Here is a 12,642-nt window from a genome sequence, read left to right on the forward strand (position 1 = left end):
TTAATAAACGGGTTAGGCGGGTCGACCCATTTATTAAACGGGCTGGCTTAAGCCCAACCCGAACCCGCCTAAGAGGCGGGTTGGCGGGTCGTGTCAGGTTTTGCCACGCCTACATTTGTGCTCATGCATGGATTATAACGTTAAGAAATCCTTGATGGGATTCATGATATATACCAACATCATTACTTTTGGGGCTCTACCTATCTAAGACCTCCCTTCTGTGGACTTTGACATGTGAGTATACCTTTTTGGATCTTATTTTGCCAATGCTTTTCTCCAATTTTCCCTCTAAATTCTTGAGATCTCTTACAGACATTTCACTGATTCCTTCACCCAGCATTTTCCTGCAGAAGCTTTCTTGTTAGTAGCTCGGTGGTAAGGAAGAACAAACAAAATACAAAAACTCAAAAATTTCACCTGTTATCTTGTTGTATTTTACTGATTTGCTGGCGTAGTTTATGTGCTTCATGTTGGTAATACTGCACAGAAGCAAATATGGTTGGCTACTATATTCAAACTAAACCAAAGACAGCATTATTTGTTATACCAATTGCTGTTGGAAGAACGGAGAAGAACACGAGCTCTACACACGAGAACTTACTAAAAAAGCTCAATGCATTAGCAAAAGAGTCCAAAGAAATAACAAGAAAGCAAAGAACACACAACACTCAAAATGAAAGACACACAAATGACACTACTACACTCACGTCTAATGCCTCTTTATATAGGCAACATCATTAAGGCACACACGTGACACACCCACGTATTTGCACCACTAACCCACTAACACATTAACGTAAATTACTCGCACATTTTTTCTTTTTAAAGAAAAAATGCACACCCTTTCACCGTTTGACTTTTCAACTCTCATTCACGTTTTTTCACACAAACCGTCCTCATAAAAAGGATATTACAATATTAACCACGATTCCCATCACTCCCCTTTGATGCAAACCTCGAGATACCAAGTGAATCTCTAAATTTAATGAACTTTGGATGCGAAAGCACTTTGGTGAGACCATCTTGATCATTTGTAGAATAGCCTTTCAACACAATTATATCTTCAGCAATAACATTTAAATGATAGTGGAGCTCGATATGCTTGGTTCTACCATAAAAGACAAGATCTTTTGTCATTGTTATTCTAGTCATGTTGTCAGAATAAATTTTTGTTGCTGAAGCTCGAGATTGTTGCACATCTCCTAAAATTCTTCTCATCCATATATCTTGACAAGCTACTGCAGAAGCTATAATATACTCAGCTTCAGATGACGATAATGTTGTGGAAGACTATTTCTTTGAGCTCTATGATATAACACATGAACCAAGATTGAAAACATATTCACTTGTGCTTTTCCTATCGTCTACAAAATCAGCCCAATTACTGTCAATAAAACCAACTAAATTAAAATTAAGAACTGATTTATACCAGATTTCATAATTGCTGGTTGCACGAATGTAGCAAAGAATATGCTTGGCTGCTCCAAGATGATGTTTTGAAGGATCATGCATGAATCTTGACCAGGCTAACATAAAACATGATATTTGGACAAGATAGAGTTCAATATATTAACCCATCAATAATGCCTCTAAACAATCTTGGATCTATACATGTTGTTCCATCATTTTATGACAACTTAGCATTTGTGTTCATTGGAGTAGAATTCTCCTTATAATTTGACATATTGTGCCTCTTATGAAGATAAAGTGTATATTTCTCTTGAGAGATACAAATACCATCAACTGTATGATGAACTTGAAGTCCAAAGAAGTAATGCAAGAGCCCCAAATCAATTATGTCAAAGTTTTGCATCATACTATTCTTGAATTTTTCAATAAGAAGATTTGAAAAACCAGTATAGATAATATTGTCCACATAAAAACAAACAATGAGAACATCCTTATCTTCCACTTTCACATACAATGTAGGGTCATTTTTACTTCGACAAAACTCATTTTTTTAAAAATATGAATCAAGACTCTCATATCATACTCTTGGTGCCTGCTTAAGACCATAGAGTGCTTTCGTCAACATGAAAACTTTCTCCTTTTTTCCATCAACAATAAATTCATGTGGTTGCTCAATATACACATCTTCTTCTAAAAACCCATTTAAGAAGGCCGACTTGACATTAAATTGAAAAACTTGCCATTTCATTTGAGCTGCTAATGCCAATACAAGTCTAATGGATTCAATTCGAGTAGAATAAGAGAAAGTTTTAAAAAAATCTATACCAAGTTTTTGTGCATACACCTTTACAACTAACCTTGATTTCTATTTGTTCACACTTCCTTCAGAGTTGCACTTCACCTTCTAGACCCATTTCAAACCTATTGCATCTTTTTTCAGGTGGCAAATTTACAAGCTCTCACGTGTTATTCTTCTCAATGGTTGCAATATCTTCTCTCATAGATTCTTCCCATTCTTCTTTTCTACATGCCTCTTCATAACATTAGGCTTTGCAATTATAAGAGCAAAATTGTATAATTTATAAATTTCACATAAAGATTGTACCTTCTGTGGAGGAGTGTTGCTATCTGGGTTATTCAAATCAGTGAATGATGTCCTTGAAGAGGAAGGAGAAAGCCCAGGGGATGGCATATTCTCATTTGATGGAGTAGGCTTAAGTTCATCCTCCAAAAATGTTAAATGTTGACCTGGTCCTTTTCAATTCCAACAACTATTTTCATCAAAACATCTCTTTGAATAATTAACCTTTTAATAGTAAGATTAGCCAACTGATAACCCTTTGTTTCTTTACTGTACCCAATTTTTTTTTGCATTTTTCACATTTTTTATCCATTTTGGCATGACCATCAGAATGAATAAAAACACAAACAACAAAACCAAAGATTCTAAAAAAGCTTACATCAGGTTTCTGTTTCTACCAAGCTTCATATGGGGTCTTGTTGCACACTGCCGTAGTTGACGATATATTCAAAAGATGAATTGACATCTCCACTGCTTCAGCCTAAAAATCATTTAAGAGCCTTTTCTCACTTAGCATACGTCGAGCCATTTCTATAATTATTTTATTTTTTTGCTCAGCAACACCATTTTGTTTTGATTTACAGTCAATTGCATGTGAATACCATTTTGCTTGCAAAAAAAACCAAACTCGTCAGATTAAAACTCTCCTCTTATATCAGTGCGGGGAGTTTCTATAACATGCACACTTTCTTTTTCAACAAGGGCTTTAAATTCCTGAAAATTTTCAAATGCCTCTAACTTTTAAACAAGAAAGAACACCCAACTCATATGAGAAAAGTTATTAGCAAATAATAAAAAATATTTACTCATTTTCAAAGATGGAGTTTATACCGGTCTATATATGTCAGCATCAACCAGTTCAAGAGGCATCTTGGCTCTCCAAGCTTTTATAATAGAAAATGACCGTTTATGCTGCTCGCCATAAACACAACCTTTCACACACATTATCAACAAAAATAGTAGAAGGCAAACCACATACCATCCATCTTTGACTTAATAACTTCAAACCATTGATGAGCAAATGACCATATCGTAGATGCCACAACCAAGAGTCATTCTTTATATTAGCAACAAAAAGACTTTCATCAAGATGTGAGATATCAATAGGGAACATCTTGTTGCCAACCATGTGAATCTTAATATGTAGAACATTAGATTTTCTACTTCTAATTCCACACATACTATCATGAAATATTATTAAATAACCTTTTCAACTAAGCCACACTAAGCAAGTTATGACCTAAACAAGAAATATAATAGACATCACCAATTTTCTTTTCACCACCTGATTTAGTTTTAATTGCGATGGTACCTTTGCCTTTAATTTTTATACACTTGTCATTTTCAAGCCTAACATGTAACTTCATTGATTCATCCATGTGGCTTGTTTATCATGTGGTTACTATATCCACTATTTAGAAACCACACATCACCAATACTTTCATTTGGATTTAAGCAAGTAAGAAATAACTTACCTTCATCTTGGTTTTCTTCGACAAAGTTTGCCTTTTTCTTTGCTTTATCCTAATAGTATGGCGCAGTATGACTCATCTTTTTATAAAACATATTGTTTTCCCTTGTGACTTTGTTTTTGTTCTTCTTTCTTACCACTATCTGATTTATGCTACGTGGTGTAGGATCCCCCTCATCTTTGATCATGATAGCTAGCTCTTTCTCTGCTTCTGCCTGCATACTTGTGATCAAAGAAATTTTTGCTGATTTTCTCTTTATCAGAAATCTCCATCTTAGACTGTGAAATGCATGCTCAATATTCTTATCAACCGATATATTCATTCTTATTTCATGAGCCATCAAAGAACCCATTAGTTCATTAAGAAAGTAAGTTGACAAATCCTTAGATTCTTGGATAGCAGTGATAATATAATCAAATTTTGAAGGTAAACTCTGCAAAACTTTTTTGACAATTTCTTGATCGGTAATATTTTCTCCAAAAGAACACATTTAATTAATAATTACAGAAATTTTAGAGAAAAAATTGTGTACATACTCACTGCCTTTCATTAACAATGTCTCAAATTCTCTACGTAGATTTGAAGTTTCATTGTGGTTACCTTCTTGTCACTGCGAAATTCTTGTGTTAATATTTCTCTTGATTTTTTTACTTTCATGGCATTGGCAATTCAACGAAAAATAGAATCTCTAACTGCTTGTTACAAAACAAGTAAAACCTTGGAATCCCTTTTCCGAATCTCCTTTTCATCTGCGTATTTCTCCCTTGCTTTAGAACTCTTTGTTCCTACAAAACCAATCTCTACTAGATCCCAAAGATCTTGTGAGATGAAGAATGTTTAAATTTTTATACTCTAAAATTCATCATTTTCACCACTAAATATAAGAACTAGATATTGTAAAAGGTTGAGTGTATTCATATCATTCGACATCATGAACCACAAAAAAGATTCTCTCTCTGCACCACTTGAAGATCTTCTACTTCAGCTAAGACCTTCACCACCATAGTGCTATGCCAAATTTCACCTTAACTAGGCTCTGAGACCAAAAATATTAAAAAAAGAGAGAGGAACACAAGCTCTACCACACACATACAAACAAGAGAACTTACTAAAATACCTCAATGCATTAACAAAAGAGCACAAGGAAATAACAAGAAAACAAAGCACACACACAACACTCAAAATGAAAGACAACATATCATTAGGGCACACACCCACGTATTTGCACCACTAACCCAATAACACATTAATTTTAATTACTTACATGTCTTCTCTTTAAAGAAAAAATACACACCCTTTCACCTTCTGACTCTTCAACTCTCATTCACATTTTTTCACACAAACCGTCCTCATAAAAAGGACCTTACAATATTTACCACGATTCTCATCAATTACAACCATAATGATGTTGGTAAAATGAACTTTTAGTGAAAAAGGGATGATGCCATGAACATAAAAAAGTGTTTTTTTAAAGACGAGCATAAAAAGTATTGCTTGAATGAATTTTAGAGAACACATTTGATGACAAGTTGGGCTCATCTGAGCGATCATGTGCACTGCTAAACTCCTGAACATGGATACCAACACGGACAGAACCCATTCATATGCTATTATTCCTGGTACTGAATTTCTTAAGTACATTTCCAATGGTCGATACCAGTGTAAAAATCATGTGATCCATTAGTCTTCTTGAAGCTTTTCCCAAGATGCTAAGTAACAAGGTCCTTTAGTAGTACTATAAAGTTGGAAAAATTGCTTAAGGAATGTACATCATAAGTGGTTTTCAGTTGAACATTGAAATTTTCTCTATAAACACCTGTGAAAATTTATCATGTGTTTGTTTTGAAATTTCACCTGTTTGGCAAGTTTTTGCCAGCTCACATACATGTAAGTTGGAATGTTTTTTCAGAGAATTAATTGTGGGTAAAATTATTAAGTTGCTTGAATTGTTTATTCTGGCGGTTCATAAGAAGAAGAATTTAGAGGACTAGACAACCAATATCTAGGAAATTTGCTCCATGATAGAAAATCATCGCATGTTTTATTCCTTCTTATGGTTAATTTCTTTTAAATCCTTGCTTCCTTCATTTCTTGTAAGATAATTTTATGATTCCCACAATTATTAATTGACACTGAATAAGGTAAAATTCAAAACCAAGAAATCAAATGTGCACATTATTTGAAATATTTAAAATTTGGAATCCGGCACCGGCCACCGTCTCCGGCGACATGCTCATCATGGCCCTGCTAAGTTTCCCAATGCAGCCATGATGAGTTTCATTAATGGGAAGCGGCCAATACAGGACCATGGCCTATTTTTGGGGCAGATGGGCCCCACAAAATTGGCTTCATTAATTACCAATGCCCTATTTTTGAGGCTGCTAGTACCCACCACAAAAAAGGGAAAACATTGAATGTTTCCCTTTCCAATATAGTGTAATGGCCTCCCTATTTTTTTGCTTTAATGATTTCAAGAGGGACCAATTTGGAAACACCAAACTAGCTTCCCTCCTAATGACTTGTTCTTGAGAGAATCCTCCCTTATTTTGGAGGTGAATATCATTGTGGGACCAACTTTTCACCTCCCTAAAACTGAAATTGGGATCGCCAGCCAGACTCGAGGTGAAGAAGGACATGGCTGCACTAGGATGGACCTAAGCGATCTGGTAATGGCTGGCTCAGACCCGGCTTCAGGGTAGACAATTGGAGCAACAACGAAAAGGTACAATTTCTTACCTATTTTTATAAGCAGCCTGGAAAAACAAACTTTTCTAGCTAATTACATTCGACAAAATAAACTGGAAGTAGTATGTATCTCGAAATCCAAATTTCTGGGAGTGGATAGAAAATTAGTCGATAATTGTTTGGCGGGGTTGCAAATTTGATTTCCTACCTTCGAACGGGCTGTGTGTTAGTTGTATGGAAGGATAGTTTAATTGTAGACAACAAGCATAAAGGCAATTTTCTATTACTTTTAACAGTTTTGATGGGTTTAGCTCGAATTATGTCTGTGTAACCATGGTTTACGGGCCAAGCACGGGGCACTTAAAAGTGTGTTTTTGGGAAGAACTAAACAAAATCGCTGCGGAAATAAGCATCCCTTAGTGTGTTGGAGGTGATTTCAATAAGATATTGACAATGGAGGATATAAATAAAGGACAATCATACACTAGGAGCATGAAATAAAGTTAAAGAATGGCATTTATATGAGAACAGACAATGGAAGCAAAGAGCAAAAATCCATTGGCTTAACCATGAAGATGCAAACACAAGATATTTTCACATTTAAAGCTTCATCTGGTAGAATAACAAACTTTTCACCCTTTATTAGGTTTTATTCTGATGCAATGAGTTTTGTTGCCTCGATTCATGTGATAATATCAAGGCCTTTGAAGAATAATGTTTAGAATTTATTCTTAATTTTTTGTAAATTTTTTTTTTATATTTTTTTTATGTAAATTTATTTTTAGTTTAGTGAAATCCAAAGTTAGTTGGATCCAACCTTGGCGAGTTTGGACCCAACTAATATTTAATTGAGCTAGGATTTTCAAAGCATTGGGCGGTGACATTAAAAGGAGATGGTAGACATTGGGAGCTCTCCCCCTCCCCAACGCCTTTCCTTGTTTTAAATGCCATTAGGGTAGGTGTTAGGTGGATGACATTGGTTTGTTTAATATTTTAGTTAAGTAAAAAAATAGTTGAGTCAAAGGTAGAAAGTGGATTTATTTTTTTAATATTTTTTTGTCTTATATAGGTTACGAAGTAAGTAGGTAGATGTTATTTAAATAGGTGTGTAGTTTTTTTTAAAGTTTTGGTTGGTGAGGTAGATGTTGGGGGCTTGTCTCATGTCATTATCTAATTTTCTATTTAAATGCATGTAAACCTTATGGAGATGTATGAGTTGTTTTTTCTAATGAAATGAAAAACCAAAATTATTTTTGAAAAGCCTCTTCTAGTATGTGTTCTTTGTAATACACTAAGAGAGAATGGAGTGGGAGAGATACCGAACCGTGTGCTTGTGCACTTGGATTGCAGGTCAGATCGACCTTGCCAACATCGAGTGCTACATGTTTCGAGCTTCTTGGCCTGCCCATGCTGGAGCTAATGAGCTGAGGAGCCCTTGACCGGTTTTCACCCATCATCCGCGTGCTAGTGGGGTGTTGCTGCACCTATTGGTCGATAATGCTGACAGATGTTCATTTTTGGTGTCAATCGTGTTACGACTAGTGCTTGTTGCTGCACGCTCTAATGCTGTCTACCATGGGCTTCTGACACCCACATCATCAGTGTTGGGAAGAAGATGACATTGTTTCTAAGGTTATAACTTATTTTCAATGTAAATTTCATCATTTGCATGATGATATATTTGATATGTAAGACATGGGGCTTAAGCAGCTTGAAGAAATGACAACCAAAATGCTTGAAGGAAACTTCTCTCTTGAGGAAATAAGAAAGTTAGTTTGAGACCTACCAGGGGTAAAACACCAGGGTTGAATGATTTTCCAATAGAGATTTTCCAAACAACATGAGAATAGTGCAATCAAACCATCATGAAAGTCATGAATGAATTTCACCAAAATGATAAACTTTCTAAAAGATAAGGTCAATCAACCCTTATATTAGTCCATAAAGAGCAAGGAGCCGATGACATTACAAGATTTCGACCCATTTCTCTCATTGGGACACCTCTAAAAATAACCACTAATATAGCCATCGATGGGAGGGTGTGAATGTACTCAGTAAAACATCTGACTACTTCAAGGACCGATTCTTATGCACTATCAACATGGTTTATGATCTCTCTAGCATGGGCTTTAAGCACCTTTGTGACATCTAAATTGAAGCACCATATCAACCCGCTTATCTCTCCTTCACAAAGTGTTTTCACTCGGAGACTGAGGTTGCATGAGTGCATCATTACACATTAATCTATTCATTCCATCAAGCAATCACGTAAGCCTATATTCATTTTGAAGATTGATCTTTAGAAAACATTTGATTCTCTTGATTGTACATTTTTGTTTAATTGTTTGAGATGCATGAACTTTGGTCATAAATGATTCTTGGGTTGAAGGTCTACTTCATTCCACCTTCATTGTTGTCTTCATTAATGGTGAGAAGGGAGAGTCCTTCGAACCAAAAAGAGAATTGAGGCAAGGTGACCCTCTCTGCCCTCTATTATTTATTTTGGCCATGGAAGCATTGTGGGTGATGATTAACTAAGCTACAACCGGGTAAATTTTAGAGTTATAGGGTGTCCAATTCTATTTTTATTTCACATTTTCTTTTTGTGGATGATCTATTGGTGTTTGGGGAGGCTAGCAAAGAGAACATGTTGGCTTTATGGGTGATTCTAAGTTGTTTTGGGGAGGTCCAAGGTTTGAGAATGAATTGGGGGCAAGAGCCAAGTATTGGTTTGAAATGATGAATATGGTTCTTTACAAAATAAAGTGTACTATTTTTTAGTGTGCAATGGGTTCTCTACCTTTGATGTATCTAGGCCTCTCACTCCACTTGGTAGTCTCAGATGAAATTCATTGGGGCAAGGTTGAGGATCGGGTGAGGGCAAAAGCCCAATCATGTGCCACATGCCTTTTGTCTAGGGTGGGTCAAATTAACTTGGTGAAGTTTAACATATCCACCATGGTTCTCCAATTCAAATTTTTAAGATGACTAAAAAGGTAATGTAAACATATGAAAGCCTCCAACAAGATCCACCACAATGCCAAAGCGAACACACGAAAAACCACAAATGGGCTTACTCACAAAACCCACTAAAGGGGCAAACACATGAGGCTAAAAAATAAATAATTTTTTTTTATTGATAACCTTTATGCAAGAAGCTAACCCCTATTTATATACAATGGAGAGGGAAAGGAAGAGACTCTAAGCGAGTCATTGGAGACAGTCCAACAACTACAAATAGCATCATTTGACTAGCTCCAATGACTTTTTTGACTAATCAACATTTTGTTGACTAGTCAAGGTCTAGTTAAAAAAGAACTAAACCTAGTTCTAAATGAACTAGATAAAAAGAAATAATATATATATATATATATATATAATTTTAGCACTCTTCCTTAAACTTACGGTACAATAACTGAAAGTTTGTCTAAGAGAAAGTGAAATCGGAGAGCAACAAGAGGTTTGATGAAGCAATTTGCAAACTGGTATTCTGATATAACATAAGGCAGATCAATGGTTTCATGTAGATGTTCCTCTCGAACAAAGTGACAATCTATTTTGATTTGTTTAGTATGTTCATGAAAAGTATGATAGATGACAATGTAAATCACACTTTTGTTGTCACAGCACATGTGAGAGACTCCTATCACTTGAACTCTCATATCAACCAACAACCTTCTGAGCTAGACTACCTCCATCGTTGTGGTTGCCATGATCTAATATTCAACCTCAGTTGATGAAAGTGATACTTTCTGCTACTTTTTGCATCACCGCAAAATCAAAGATTTACCTAAGAAAACATAAAAACCTATAGTTGAGTGTTTATTATTAGGATCACCTCTCAAAACAGCATCAGTATAAGCAATTAAATCTAAAGAAGATGAAGCAAACAGAAAGACGAGAAAGAGAAGTCTTAATATATTTAATAATACGCAAAATTGCTCTCATGTGAACAGAAGTGAGAGCATGCTGAAATTGCCTAGTTGTGTGTACAACATGTGTTATGTCAAGTCTAGCAATTGAAAGATAAAAATGTGCTCCAATAAGCTATCTGTAAAGAGCAGGGTCTTTAAAAGTTCTCCATCATCAATTCATATCTTGGTGTTGGCAATCTGAAGGGTATCGAATCTCTTATCATTTGTGATTCAGACTTGAAGACAATGTCAGAAGCAAATTTAGACTGTGATAATAAATGTCATCTAGGAGAATATGCAACTTTGATTCCTAAGAAATATTTTAAGAAGCCTAAATTAGTCATTTCAAAATATTTTTTGGGAAGTTTTTTAATATTTTAATTTCCTATTTGTCTCCTCCAGTGATGATCATATCATCCACATAGAGAATAATAATTATAACTGCATCCAAAATCTTAACAAACAGTGTAGTGTCAGTCAAACAAGTTCTAAAACCAATATCAAGCATAACTCGAGTAAATCGGTCATACCAAGTCTTTGTTGTTTGTTTAAGTCCATAAAGAGTCTTTTTCAGACGAAGAACTTTACTCATAGGAACACTTATCCTCGGGGGTGCCTCCATATAAACTTCTTCAACTAGGTTTCTATTAGGAAAAATATTTTTGACATCCATTTAAAATATAGGTCATTTTCGAATAGAGGCTAAGACTACTAGGGTTCTAATAATGATCATTCTAGTGACTGGAGCAAAGCTTTTCCCATAATCTATGCCATATTCTTAGGAATATCTGTTGACAACTAATTTGATTTTATATCTTCAAGAGTTCTATTACTCTTTGTTTTAATCCTGCATACCCACCAACCACATATAGGTTTCTTTCATTTTGAAACATCTTGGATGGTCTAAGTATTAGTCTTTTCTAAAGTTTCTAATTCTATTATCATAGTTTATACCCACTCAGAATACTCTTTAGCTTGAGTATAGGTTGAAGGTTTCATGTATGAATGAATTAATGCAATGAATGCCTTGGATTTTGGAGAAAAAAGTCATAAGACATAAACTTTACAAGTGGTTTAGAAATCCTAGATGACTTTCTGATTTGTACTTCAAGTTGTTCAACATATTTCTCCAGTTCACATGGTTGATTTGCATCTCTATGCCTAGAATATTGTAAATAGTTTTTGTCCATATGAGTTTGCTTTGCAGTAATTACATCATTATGACCATTTCCAAGATCACATTCATCTATTATATCAAGACCATTATAAAGGTCACATTCACAGTTACATTTTTCATAACTTGAACTTAAATCAAATAAAAAGTACTCATCTACTTCCTTAGTCTTTTCAAAGTCAAAGAAACTTTTTTTTCTAAAAAAGTCATATTTCATGAAATATATAATTTTTTATTTTTAGGATCAAAGCACATGTAACCTTTTTGGTTATCTGCATAACTTAAGAAGGCACAAGGAATAACGCGATGTGAGAGTTTATCATTTCTGTTAGTAAAAACAAAATATTTGCATAAAAAAACTCTTAGTCTATCATAATCAGAAGATGATTTAAATAGTTTTTCAACTGGTGTTATATTTTGCAAAGAGGAAGATGACATTCTATTGATGAAATATATAGCAGTTAAAACTGCTTAAATCCAAAAATCTTTTGACATTTGCTTTGCTATTAGTAAAATTCTAGTTGTTTCCATAATATGTCTGTGTTTTCATTCAATCAAACCATTTTGTTGTGGTATTTGAGGACACGATTTTTAATGTGTGATACCATGCAAATTTAGATCATCTTTAAATTTCTTTGATAAAAATTCCTCTCCTAAATCGGTATGAAAAATAAAAATATCATTTTTAAACTTATTTCTGACTAACTTATAAAATATTTAAAATTGTGAGAAGACTTTAAATTTATATTTGAGGAAGTAAGTCCAAGTATACCTAGAGAAATCAACAACAAAAACCACATAGTATGCATATCCATCCTTTGATATAACTGGTGTTGGCCCTCAGACATCTGAATGTATTAACTCAAGTGGTATAGAGGAAATAAAAGTTCTTTCATGAAATGGTAA

At 34.5% G+C, this 12,642-nt stretch overlaps 1 protein-coding gene across 1 annotated transcript in view; it reads right to left on the reverse strand.

Moving 5' to 3' along the window:
• Window positions 1–12,642, reverse strand: part of LOC149843462 (floral homeotic protein AGAMOUS-like) — a 36,491-nt gene that overhangs the window by 2,312 nt on the left and 21,537 nt on the right. Inside the window, exons 3-4 of the mRNA XM_089999829.1 lie at window positions 418–479; window positions 245–344 (exon numbers count right to left, since the gene is read on the reverse strand). Of these exons, the coding sequence (XP_089855955.1) occupies window positions 245–344; window positions 418–479 (162 nt within the window). The remainder of the gene's footprint in view (window positions 1–244; window positions 345–417; window positions 480–12,642) is intronic.

This window comes from Nuphar pumila, chromosome 3 (genome assembly GCF_984573655.1).
Source record: "Nuphar pumila chromosome 3, dmNupPumi1.hap1.1, whole genome shotgun sequence".
Lineage (NCBI taxonomy): Eukaryota > Viridiplantae > Streptophyta > Magnoliopsida > Nymphaeales > Nymphaeaceae > Nuphar > Nuphar pumila.